This window comes from Salvelinus namaycush, chromosome 25, assembly GCF_016432855.1.
Source record: "Salvelinus namaycush isolate Seneca chromosome 25, SaNama_1.0, whole genome shotgun sequence".
NCBI lineage: Eukaryota > Metazoa > Chordata > Actinopteri > Salmoniformes > Salmonidae > Salvelinus > Salvelinus namaycush.
This window is the reverse complement of record NC_052331.1, coordinates 13835652-13849611: the sequence shown is the minus strand read 5'-3', so window position 1 is coordinate 13849611 and position 13960 is coordinate 13835652. Positions and strand designations below refer to the sequence as shown.

The following is a 13960-nucleotide window of genomic DNA, read 5'->3' as shown; positions in this document are numbered from 1 at the left end:
GTGTAGAATATGACCGTTCTAATGGGGATCCATCACTCCACCTTGAGACAACATGGCCCCCTAAAGAGAGATAAATGACTGCTGCTTCCAGTCACAAAACCCTGTTCTCTCCCTTTATTCTCTCTTGACTGCTTAATAAGAACCTTCATTTGAATGTGGCTATCATCAACGCCTATACGGAGAACTGCTGGACTTTGCATATAGGTGAAGCTGCATATAATTTCCTATTCATCCATATTAGTATAAATCGTCCACTTATTTAGCCAATATTTTTTCAAGACCTACAATATACCGTATCATTACATTGCAAACTAACCCAGGCCTAGTGTGCAAAAATGTATTCAGATTAATGCTGGCTAGATATTACAGGTGTACAATACAGAATTGTAATTTACAAGCTTACTATTCGAAATCAATAACATCTGATTATTAAAGCCTATAAAGTGGCATTGCAATCGAGTTGTTATTTTGATTAAGTAACGTTATGTCTTATAATTTATAAAGCAAAACAAATCTTTTGAGATTGATCAGATTATTATAATTGTCATAACTATTGTTGCAATTAGTCTTATGGTATTATGATCAATTATCAATTATAGTATTATTAGGTGTTGTTGTATTTGTTTATTGTTATAGTTAATGTTTTAGTACGCTATTAAAATACACTGTCATGTAATAGCCTAGTGATATTATACTTCATGAATGAGAGGCAAATATATTCTATAGACAGAGAGATCACTGATCATTTTCTGAGAGCAGACATAGGCTATACACAGCACAAATCACCATCTCTAAAACTATAGCTTAACCAGCAATAATAATGCATTTAGATATATACATTTAATATAAATGGATTTATTAAGTCAATATACTTTACAGTATTTCTTTGTTTGGTTATTTATTTTCCTTCACATCTTTTTTTTCCACAAACAGCTGGCGAATACAGTTCCTACAGTGGCCTACCAAAATGAAAACGTTGTAAGATACATGCAACATGTGATAAACAAAACGGTAACAAATACGAGAAGTTTGAAATAGCTTCACCGAATGAGTAAAGCACATGCAGATAATAAACATAACATTTATAGGCCCTAGCTAGATATAAATATTTTAGAAAAGAATTTTTACAATCTCATTTCATAGTGCATGTCTTTGTCACCCGACACATATAATATTTACAAATTAACAAAACAATAAATAAAATATGAGATAGGCCTAATTTGACAAATGAATTAATCTGCGGAGAGAAAACATATTATCCTTAGTTATCCAGTTGATAGGACATGTCTCTTGATGTAAAGTCATCTCGTTGACCACAAAATGTCATCCAGTATTTGTGCTTCATGCATTTAACAACCCATAACTTTATTTTGTCAAAATTAGTTTAGGCCAGTATAGTTCATCATGGCCTTGTTTGCTCTATCTGTTGGTGCTGACTCCTCACCGCAAACCTGTTGACGTGCACTGGGATTGGGACCACAATTTTGGGGTTTCTCACGGGCTCTCCAGACCTGTTATTGACGTTGCCAGCTTTGATTCTTTTCCATTTGGCCCTACGATTCTGGAACCAAATCTTGACCTGCACCTCGCTCAATTTAAGTGAGTGTGCTATTTGAGAGCGTTCGGTAAGCGAAAGGTACTTTTTACAATGAAATTCCTTCTCAAGTTCAAGTAGCTGCTCGCTTGTAAAAGCTGTTCGTCTCCTCCTGCTCTTTCCCACTGAGCTTCCCGGCGGTAGAGCTTCCTGCGACCCGGGTTTTAGTTTACTCTTTTGGGATAAAGCACCACAGTTGTTCCCATCCGAGACGCTTTCGTTTTCGCTGTCAACGGCAGAGCTGTCCTCTCTATCACTGCAAGCTGTGTCCGCTGATTTGAGGTCCAACTTCTCGTCGTCTGAGCTGTACAGTTTAGTCTCACCTAAAACGTGCAAAAGAAGAAAGAAAACATACATTAGAATCAATTAGTTTGATCCTATACAAGTTTACCACACACATGTAGGTTAAATTAATGCAAGTAAACATTATAAATACAGAGACCACATATGCCTCTAAAATGAAAATGGAATAGGCCTGTTTGGAGTTTTATTTCTGCTATATTTTTGTCAAATGCTATGAGTAGGCCTATTACCATTCATAACAACCCTATGAATGAACGTGATATTACATAGCCTACCTATAGGCTAAGTCAAGATTGTTAGTGATTAAGAAATAGATTAGAAAACAGTGTTTCACTAACTTGAGTTAGGCTAATCTATTCGAGTTATTGCACATTTCAAAATGGTGGTTTGTTATGAAACTATGCGTTTGTGGAGACTTCGTAAACCTCTGAGAATTAGATCAGATCCAACTTCTAATTTGGATGCCGCTCGCGCGTTTTACCCAACAGGTCTCAACTTGTCAACCTAATATGGAAGCGTATGGAAATAACAGGAAAACAGGCAGTGAACTTACCTGGTATAGTTTGAAAAGTTTCCGAGAAGTTGAGTAAATCCGACCCCTTGTCCCTTCCATGGAGATCATCTGAGTGTGGGCTCTCCTGTCTCCTCGTTCCAGGGTCGGCACTTAACCGAGGTCCGGGGAGCTCTTGGGGAGGATAGAAACTATCCGGCGGATCGGAGAAACTTGGCAGTGTTGTGGTGAGAGCCACCATGGACGGCATCCCCTGTCCCAAACTCGCACAGAATGTGTTGGTAAGACGTCCAGCGAAAGATGCCAACGGCGCCAAAGGAGGTATGCCAGATGGTAAATGTGAATGAGATAAAGATTGAGGAATCATTAAGGGTCTGTATGGCATAAACATCGGGTAGCCCGTGTAGAGCAGGTGTCCCGGGCGAGGTTGCGGAGTTCCTATCAAGGAGTCAATCGAAAACGCCGTCCCTTGGCCGCCCGGTCTTTGCATTGCGAAGAAAATTGTGACTATCTTTATCGAAAACTCAGGCGCTCCTTCTTTCCCTCAACAAATAGCCAAACCTTAGATTCGATGGTCGAGTGAAGTTAAATGTCCCTTCGCTTTGATATTATCCGGTGGACTAACCAGCTTCTCTGAAACGTCCTCAAGCTTATTGCGACCTGTCGCTTTCTTGTTTTGTGCCCACTCCCTATACCTCTATTTGTCACACACTGAGACATAAACACACACGCTCTACCCCTCTCCCTCTCCCTCTCCCTTCACATCTCTCTCTCTCTCTCTCTCTCTCTCTCTCTCTCTCTCTCTCTCTCTCTCTCTCTCTCTCTCTCTCTCTCTCTCTCTCGCTCGCTCTCTCTTTCACTCACACACACACACACACACACACACACACACACACACACACACACACACACACACACACACACACACACACACACACACACACACACACACACACACACACACACACACACACACGCACACACAGAGAGAGCGAGAGAGAGCTAGAGAGGAATGAAAGGGGGTGTTACCCTGGGGACTCATCCATCTTCCTCAAATTACGCTTCATTTCCTTATTCAGCTTCTGACTTTTTGGTTGCCTTGAGAGGCGATAGTTTCCCAGTGGATACCGAATAGACGGGTCGCCCCCCTCCCCAGCCCTCCACCACCTTTGCCCAGTCCACATTGACTGAAAGCGGTGTGAGAGACTGCTTCAGCCCTTCCCCTTCTATAATCGTTGACCACACCAACCCAATCAGCTATTATTAATTTTGATTGATGATAAGTAATTACTTTGGATTCAAGGTACGACATAAAACAACGGTGCTTTTGTTGAAATGTTAGGACGGATGGCATCGGAGTGGGGAGGGAGGAGAGGCAGATGTTTTTCCTCTCTTGAGAGAGAAAAGCTTTTCAATTCTCCCGGGGTAAAACAATGCGTTTGGCCGTAGAAAAGTGCGGTAACAATTATTCCCTGGAGAGAGATATTCTGTGCAAAATTAGATTCGGATTAAATACATTCATGTAAGGTCAACGGCAATTTTTGAACGAGGCTGCGCAGTTTTGAAAAGTGTCATTTGGAGACATTTAAACTTTATTCGATTCAAAATGCAATATGCTATTCAAGTGTTGGAGGCTATGGCTGTACCATTAAAATAGTGGTCTATGTAAACCATTTAGCATGTTTAAAATATACCTAATTTGAGAATGCATCCTAAACGAATTTCCAATAAAATATAGAATAGTTAGGCTACAATTACGCGTCGTTAAAGCGCGCTTTCAGGGTTTTGGCCACTAATTTTCTATATGCTTATAAATCTCTATTTAAATCAAAATGTGTAATGAGGAAAAATCACTTTTCTCTTTTCTTTTAAGTGTTGATTTAATCGGAGATAATTTTACCGTTTAAATGTCAATCCGTGATGATGATTAGCTCCTATTGAGTCCTGGGGACGCGCTTGGCACTCCAACTGGCCGTCTGATTGCATGAAGACATAAACATATCACCAACCGACTCTGATTAGCAATGGAGGGCCAAGGGATGCTAATTATTCTTATAATTGCAAATGACTCATTCAGCAGCACCTACCTTTGATCTATTGAAACCAGATAGCTTTCCTCTCCCTCGCTCCTCTCTCCCTTTTTTAGAGTGGACTCACTTCTGATTGTATAGTCTACAATCAGAATCTCCCCATACCCTATTGAACAGATATAACACATTTCTCTCAGAAATGTGATACTTTCTGCATTTATATCCATTGGATTTATTATTGGTTTATTTTATGAGTCAGGAATCTAAAGTTTATTTGATCAGCTACATTTATTATCAGGCTATTATAATAGTAATAATATTGTTATAGCCTAGTTGATAGTATATGACAATAACAACTGGGTGATGGACTTTCCTTGGAGCTTTAATGTCATGTTTATTCAAGTTCTAACATATTGCTAATATATCATTTATTTCAAAATTGTATTATTTTTCGTTGCAAGTTTACTTTCTTTTGATGTGGCTTATAGCTCCTCGTGCGCTAAGCACATTGAAAAGCGTAGCTAGTTCAAGAGCCGCAATGTGGCAGGTTCATTACCCAAGTCAGCATCTTGTCTCCGTGTCACCACCCTCTGTCACGCAGGTCATTCTCCCCAAGCCGGGTGGTTGGTATTTAAAAGGACGCTACTTCTTTCGATCCCATACAATCACACAACTGGACCTCACCACATAATTATCAACTGGAAACGCCTAAGTCACCTAAGTGGTTTTACAACAACATTTCTGTGATTTAATTCAATCACAAATAATGTAAAACTACTAAGCTACGTTGCATTATATTAAATTAATGTTATTTTATTATTTTTTGTTTGTTATCCATTAAATTGTTGTCAATCCCACTATTTGCTAGATTAAAAAACATCGATCGACCTTGTTGGTAATTTTGAACACAAAGGCTTACTGCTTATTCAAGAGTCTATTCATGATTTATGTCCATCACTAACGTGTTGTATTTGACTGAAACTTGTTGTAATATAAGATAACCACAGAGTCTTTGCATAACAGTCTCTCAGATCTATTCTCATGAACTCTTAATAAATGAATTATAAATGAATTGAATCATTTCCAAAATTACTAGTCTAATGCCAGTGATATAAAATAGGCTTCTAATAATTTAGCCTAATTCAAATATTCAGACAAATATTCTGACATAAAGGAAAGGAGTTATAAGCAATAAACATGTATCACATACATTTGTTCATTTAGGATTTATTTAATTTAAAAAGTAGTAGTAATTCTCTATCAAATAGTTACTATATATCCATAAAATCATATTGACATTGATCATACATTTATTTTTATTTTTTTGTTTGTCATTTAGCAGACGCTCTTATCCAGAACGATTTACAGTTTGTGCATTCATTTTAAGATAGCTAGGTGGGACAATCTCCATTACATGACAAGGTGCATAGCCAAACAATAGTCTTCTATTTTTCTCTGAAGTCAGATTAATTTGGAAAAAAATCTCAATATCAAAATATGTAAACGATGTCCTTGTACTCCTTCAACGTAAGATTACTTTACGTATGTACATTTCAGTGCCATTGCTAGCGCTATTAATAAAAAAGGTTACACGTGACGTTTCTTTAACAAATAAAATAGAAAAAAAACCACAAGGAAGCCAGCCATCCAATAATGTACGTCTCATTTGTCGTTTGAAGACCACAGCACCCCCTTGTGGTGACTCAGATTAACAAGGTTCTGCTGTAACGCAAAATACATTTTAATTGTCAACGAAAATAGTAATACAATTAATACAATCAATTGTAGAGACACCAATTATGTCTAAAACGTGTTTTGTCATATGTTGTTGTAGATAATGGTATCCATTTACTGAACACTACTCACACTGCAATCTCGAGGATAATAGATCCAGGAGTGGTAGTACTTACTGTAGTACCACCACCTGTAGGTCTATGAAGATGATCCTCCTTCTGTGTCACTCTGCAAAAACTAATATTGTCACAGACAGACTGAATTCCTAGTGTTTGTCCTGAGTGTAAATACAATACAGAGCTCTATATTGCTGGGCATTCTAACCATATCATACCATGTATCACCATATATTTAGTGTTTAGGGCTTATATACATCCTGGCTCTATCTCTGACTCAGTGGACATAGTCTCTGAACTCCAGCAGCAGGAAGTTTCTGATGAAGGTGGGCAGGTCTAGCTGTGGCACCACCTTGTGTACGCGCCCGTCTAGGTAGTTCCTGAACTTCCATCGAGCCAGGTGCTGTAGGGAGCGAGGGGTCTGCTGCAGGGAGAAGACGGATTCATAGAACCCCTTGTGTTCCTGGAGGGAGAGATAGACAAAACACTCAGACAGTTAGAGTCATATTATATCAGCATGGAATACCATAGAATCACTATGATTCTAGAAACTTACCTTAAACATCTCAGGTGAAACAGCCTCCACCCAGTCATCTGTGACCTTGAGGCGGTCGTAGGCATTCAGAAGAACCTCAATGGTGCGTGGGGAGACACAGCAATACTTTAGCACCTGAAAATACATCAATGTATCCTGAATACCACGTTGCTTAAAACTAGAAACCAGATGGGCTCCGTTTGCACAAGCAGTTCAATTCTGATATATTTCTTTCACTAATTGGCCATTAGACCAATCAGATAAGCTTTGAAAAAGATCTGATGTGAAAACATCTGATCTGATTGGTAAGAGGAACAATTAGTGGACAAAAGATCAGAATTGGGCTGCCTCTGTAAACACAGCCATGGTTATGGATACCTGGTCATGTTAAGGAAATAAACAATAGCTTATCATTTTTCTAGCCTATTTTCTAGCCTAAAACCTTACCCTTCCAGGTGCAAATTAAATATTCCCAATGGTATAATTACAATGGGAACAACTGCCTGCATACATTTTTTATATTTTTTAACCAATTCTCATTTTTGTGATCTCCTAAGAAACAAAAATGAAAAATGTTGGATTTAGGAGGTTGTGACTTATGACTCATCAATAGAATATAAGAAATAAACTAAAGTAATTAAACACTTGGTGAGATGAACAGATTGGTCTACCCTCTGGGGGTTTACTGGAAATTATGCAATTAGTGCTAATTAATCTCCTATTAACATTCCCTAATTAGGAGTCAGGCATTTTGTTCCAGAGCACGTGGTGGGTTCAGTGAATAGTAGCAGACCTGGGTTCAAATACTCTTTGCAATCTTTCAAATACTTTTAAGCGGTTGCTTTAGCCTGCCTTGAGTGCCAGGTGGGCAAGGTTTGCACGGGACTTTTGAATTGGTTCCATCGTTTCAACAGGCAAGCACAATCAAGTATTTCAAATGATATCTAATATTATTCGAACCCAGGTCTGGTTCATTGAGTAGAGGTAGTTTCCGTTTCTCACAGTGAGAACATTATTTCATGTTGAGGAGAGAAAGAAAGAATTCAGTGAACTGTTTTAGTGTTCATACTTCATCTGTTCCTTCTCAACTGTTCATCCTGTTACAGTTATATCATTGGCTGTCTACATCAACAACAATTGAATGCTGATGTTTTAATTTAATTACACTTTTATGAAACATGAACCAATCTGTTTAACCGCAGGTGATTTCTGCATAAATGTACAGTATACACAATCATGAACACTTGAATGACTGATTGAATGCACAGCAAGATTACACAATACAAAACATGTTCAAGATGTATTGCCAGGTTCTTCACATCTTTTTTTTTACTCCTACTCCTAACATTAAACACTATTCCTTCCCTAGTGCCTGTGCTCTTCACTAAATAATATGAATATAATTAATAAGAAAAGATTACAAGGCCCTAAGCAGTTGCTTTTTGCGCTTATAGTAGTGGCCACTTCTGGCTCCTACCTCGGGCAGTGCTCCAGGCCACACCCTGATGGAGCCGTGGTTGAGCAGAGAGCGGACTACCCTCTCTGGCTTGTGCTCCGCCTTGTAGGCCACCACCTTCAGAGGATCACAATGGAAATAAGTTGGAAACAAGTTTTCCTGTTTTATCCCCAATCATGTTAAATGCAGTGTATCTACGTGTGTGGTTGAATTGTGTTTTTATATGTCAAAGTCAAAGAAATAAAATTTTAAAAAACACCTTGAGGACGTTTTGCATGGGGGCGTTTCCACTGTAACACATGGTGTTGACGCAGGCTCCGTGGGCCAGAAGATGATCCACCACGTCCGGGTTGACGTTCTTACAGGCCATGTGGAGCGGGGACTGTTTGTCCTGGTCCTCTGTGTTGACGTCAGCTCCCGCCGTCAGCAGCAGCTGACATACCTGGAGGATAGGACACACAGAAGGGCTGTACACACTACAGAGCCGAACCAAGGCGAGCCAGACCAAGCTGTACTGAATATTACTAACCCCAAATGACAACATTAAACAAATAACACAACAATTAATTAAGTTACTCACACACCTTGGTGTAGCGTTCCAGATCGTCCTTCTCCTGTGGTTGTGAGCAAGCGGCGTTGAGTGGCGTGAGACCATCGTCATTCCGCTTCTCCAGGGCGGCGCCGTAGTGCAGGTACAGCTCCGTGTGACCCGGGAGCCCGTTCTGTGCCGCCACATGTAACGGCGTGTTATCCTCGTTGAGGCTCCGCCCGTTGATTGCAGCGCCAAACTGGAGCAGGTGTTTGGCGCACCTGTACATCCAGTTACAGAGAAGGGCCATTGGGAAATAGAATTGAAAATGAATGTCATAATATTAATTTTGATCCCTATTACCTTGACCCAGCTTCATGTCCAGATCCTGGTTCAACCTTTACCCTGGCCATTACCCTAACCCTAGCTTCATGTCCACATCCTGGTTCAACCTTTACCCTGGCCATTACCCTAACCCTAGCTTCATGTCCACATCCTGGTTCAACCTTTACCCTGACCCTAGCTTCATGTCCACATCCTGGTTCAACCTTTACCCTGGCCATTACCCTAACCCTAGCTTTATGTCCACATCCTGGTTCAACCTTTACCCTGGCCATTACCCTAACCCTAGCTTCATGTCCACATCCTGGTTCAACCTTTACCCTGGCCATTACCCTAACCCTAGCTTCATGTCCACATCCTGGTTCAACCCTAACCCTAGCCTCAACCCTAACCCTAGCTTCATGTCCAGATCCTGGTTCAACCTTTACCCTGGCCATTACCCTAACCCTACCTTCATGTCCACATCCTGGTTAAACCTTTACCCTGGCCATTACCCTAACCCTAGCTTCATGTCCACATCCTGGTTCAACCTTTACCCTGGCCATTACCCTAACCCTAGCTTCATGTCCACATCCTGGTTCAACCTTTACCCTGGCCATTACCCTAACCCTAGCTTCATGTCCACATCCTGGTTCAACCTTTACCCTGACCATTACCCTAACCCTAGCTTCATGTCCACATCCTGGTTCAACCCTAGCCCAAGCCTCAACCACAACCCTAATCCTAAACCTATTTTCATGTCCATATGCCGGATTCAACCCTAAACATACCCTGAACCACAACCCTAACCCTAGCTTCATGTTCACATCCCGGTTAAACCCTAACCCTGAACCACAACCCTAACCCTAGCTTCATGTTCACCTCCCAGTTAAACCCTAACCCTAACCACAACCCTAACCCTAGCTTCATGTTCACATCCCGGTTAAACCCTAACCCTGAACCACAACCCTAACCCTAGCTTCATGTTCACATCCCGGTTAAACCCTAACCCTGAACTACAACCCTAACTCTAGCTTCATGTTCACATCCCGGTTAAACCCTAACCCTTAACCACAATCCTAACCCTAACCCAGCCATGTCTTAGAGCAATAACATTGGTTGGTACAGTACTTACACTAGGGACTCAGGACTGGTGCACACGTGCAAGGGCATGAGCCCATCTTCACTGAGAGCGTTGGAGTTGGCACCATGGGACAGCAGCAATTTTACACACTGGGGCTGGCCATTCTGGCAGGCCTCATGGAGGGCAGTGGTGCCCCCAGGGGCCAGGTCTATGCTGGCCCCGCGCTGCAGCAGGTGCCTCAGGCATTCAACAAACCCCCGGCCTGCTGTAATGTGGAGTGGGGTTGTCAGCTGCTGCTCATAGGTCAGAGACCACAGTCCTGGAGAAGAAGAACAGGGTCGTGTCCTTAAGGCATGCAACTAAAAACGTTTTAAAATGTCTTGCAATGGAAAAGAAAAACAAGCATTTGTTATTGGACAAGTCCAGGTAGTCCCTCGCTGTTTTGTTCCTTTTGGTAGCTAATGAACCCCCTGTGAACAGGTTATTTCAAACAAAGCCATTGACCTACTCAGGGTTCTATAGTGGTGCCTGAAGTTCTTCCACTCCTCAATGTTGCTAGTGTCATAGATGGCATCGATGAGTTCTTCACACTCAGGTTCGTCCATGATGCTAATAAGGGTCAGGTCATCCCCCACCAAAAGACAGTTCCAGAATTGAAGAACATAACCTTTGGCCTGGGCCGTAGCAATCACATCATTGCGGTAGCGCTTTGGAGGCATTTATGCAATGCAGGTTGAGTCTGCGCTCAAGTGGTAATAAGAGTAACAACTGACTGGTCCGATTTTGTTAGTTTTTTCTTTGTAGCAGTAATGGCGGTTTCTCTCTCCTGAGGTAAATGTTGTGCTGTTCTGAAGCTTGTTTGTCCACAGGGGGCTATTTCGGGGAGGCACGTCGGTAATGGTGTTATGTGATATTTTGGATGGCCCATAAAACCCTGCAGCTACTGCCGGGTGGCGCAGCAGCCAAATTACTTCTGTGTCACATGTAACAAGCTCACTCATGCTCAATCACTTTCATGCTACCAAACCCCTTAGACTGGACAATGGAACTGCTTACAGACAAGAACACACAGTTGCAATGTTTGTGACTGACCACCTAGCCACAAGAGAATAACATTGGACAGGTGTGTGGATGGAAAATCAAGCACATGACTAATACGATGGCTTCCTGCTGGAATGTTTTTGAAGTAAGTGGTGGACTGTATCTATAAATAATGTATATAAATAATAATTTGATACTGCCATGGTTGCTAATGATCGCAGGATTACAAGCAGGGCAAGGGATTTATCCAAAGGTATGATGGTTGGCTTATGGGCTTTTGAAAGTGTCCATCAGGAAAATATATACCATTTGGCATTGGTACAAAAGGGTTTTGTGTTCGTTTCAATGGAGACAAAGAAAACACCTCATCAACAATCACTGTCTCAAGTCTAGAGCTTGGAGACAAAGTAATTATCACCATGATGCCAGTTCCATTACCACTGATTATATACATTAATCTCTGCAATTACCTCAGACATATGTCATAATAGTGACATATAAGTCATCTGTCACGGTGTGTGACATATAACTACAATCGTTAAATGTATTATTTATTTATTTTTGACATATTCTAATACAGTGGTTTCCAAACTGTGGGTTGAGGGTGCCAGTTCAGCCACGCAGACTACCACGCAGACTACCGACCGCGCCCGTTACCACGCCACCTGTCACGCCCACCGCTTAAGCCCCTTTTTGATCCAGAAAAATGTGTTACGAATCATTCCAGAATTATACCGTCCATTTCTTACAACTGGTCACAAGAAGCCCTACTCAAATGTAATGTTTTGAGGAAGACGGTGTTATTCATTTACGTTTGACTTATTCTTTGGTCTGTGAATGTTTTTTCACCGCTTAGCCTTATGGTGGGTCTCGACTCAAAAGACACCTCAATTGGTGAGTCACAAAGCAAAACATTTTGGGAACCCCTTGTTCTAATAAGACCATGTTGCTTACCTTCCCCCCTGGCCACCCAGCGCATGTCCCCTCCCTGGGGCTCGATGATGAGGTTCGACGTGACGCCCCTGGGGAAGAAGCGCTGCACAGCGTCCGCATCCCCAGTATAGATTGCGTTCTGGATGACCAGGTCGTGGCACACAGCTGGGGGTCTAACATAGGTGCAGGACCTCGTAGGTGCAGGGCCTACCCTGTCCCTGGCCTCTTTCTTCAGCATGTAGCCGTTGAGCTGGTGGCTGGCTAGCTGCTTCTTGTACTTGTCTCTCTCCAGCATGTCCTCGTCCCGCTGGAGGGAGCGCAGGGCCATGGGGGTGAAGACGAAACTGCCTCCTCCCGACATGTTGGACGATTGGCTGACTGGTTGGCTTCTCGCTCAGGATAAGAGAACCACGGTGTGTGAGGGTAGTCAAAGATCTGGTTGAAATTGTTCTTTCTATGTGTCTCTCTCGGCCTGTCTCTGTCCTATGTTTCTGTCTCTTTTTCTGACTGACTCTTTCAGTATTTCTATGTCTCTCTCTTTGTCTCTGTGTGTCTGTCTCGTGCCTACTCTCTGCCTCCCAGCCATTCAGTGGCGTTGTTTTGATATCTAATATGAGAGCCTCCCTGCAGCATGAGCAGAAGGGCTATTTTTACCATCACTCACATGGCAACTTTGCCTCCCCTGGTAATCTATAGCCAAAGTGTCAAGCCTGTTGCCCCTGTATTTCGATGTGTCATAAGACAAGCCAGAAATTGCCTCAGTATGTTATTGGAAACATCCATGATTTCAGCCACAATATCACATATGATTTTAGAGAAAGTAAAATTGTCTGGTTCTCCTTTTGCAGGGGAAAACTGCTCTGTGATTTGACAGTGGCTGGGATAATACCACATGCCACAATAACATATAGGGTGAGTGTAACTCACAAGAAGGTCAAGTACCTTCCTTCTCACTGGGTCTGGTGAAATCAACCCCGTAGAAACAAGCAGGGTCGTCTGGTTCATTGTAGAGTAAACTATCCACTGCACTGACAAACAGATACATTTTATAATTTGCTATATATTCTAATGACATAAGTAATATGTATTTGCAACTGACATGCAATAGACATACAGTACCAGTCAAAAGTTTGGACACAGCTACTCATTCAAGGTTTTTTACTATTTTCTACATTGTAGAAACTATGAAATAACACATATGGAATCATGTAGTAACCAAAAAAGTGTTAACTTCTTTGGGCTGCAAGCCCGAAGCCGGGCACAATATGACAACAGCCACTTCAAGTGCAGGGCGCGAAATTCAAAATATATTTTTTAGAAATATTTAACTTTCACACATTAACAAGTCCAATACAGCATATAAAAGATAAACATCTTGTGAATCCAGCCAACATGTCTGATTTTTAAAATGCTTTACAGCGAAAACACCACGTATATTTATGTTAGCTCACCACCAAATACAAAAAAGGACAGACATTTTTCACAGCACAGGTAGCATGCACAAAACCAACCTAACTAACCAAGAACCAACCAAACTAACCAAGAAACAACTTCATCAGATGACAGTCTTATAACATGTTATTCAATAAATCTATGTTTTGTTCGAAAAATTTGCATATTTGAGCTATAAATCAGTTTTACATTGCAGCTACCATCACAGCTACCGTCAGAAATAGCACCGAAGCAGCCAGAGTAATTACAGACACCAACGTCAAATACCTAAATACTCATCATAAAACATTTCTGAAAAATACATGGTGTACAGCAAATGAA

At 41.4% G+C, this 13960-nt stretch overlaps 2 protein-coding genes across 2 annotated transcripts; both read right to left on the bottom strand.

Moving 5' to 3' along the window:
- Positions 1-1402: 1402 nt before the first annotated feature.
- Positions 1403-2898, bottom strand: LOC120019817 (homeobox protein GBX-1-like). The gene is made up of 2 exons (XM_038963229.1): positions 2451-2898; positions 1403-1917 (listed from the first exon to the last, which is right to left on the bottom strand). The coding sequence occupies exons 1-2, from the start codon at positions 2896-2898 to the stop codon at positions 1403-1405; spliced, it is 963 nt and encodes a 320-aa protein (XP_038819157.1).
- Positions 2899-6565: 3667 nt separating this feature from the next.
- Positions 6566-12548, bottom strand: asb10 (ankyrin repeat and SOCS box containing 10). Its single transcript, XM_038964362.1, has 7 exons — positions 12197-12548; positions 10265-10532; positions 8864-9089; positions 8539-8721; positions 8301-8396; positions 6845-6958; positions 6566-6751 (listed from the first exon to the last, which is right to left on the bottom strand). Exons 1-7 carry the CDS (start codon positions 12546-12548, stop codon positions 6566-6568), a joined length of 1425 nt encoding a protein of 474 aa, XP_038820290.1.
- Positions 12549-13960: the final 1412 nt, after the last annotated feature.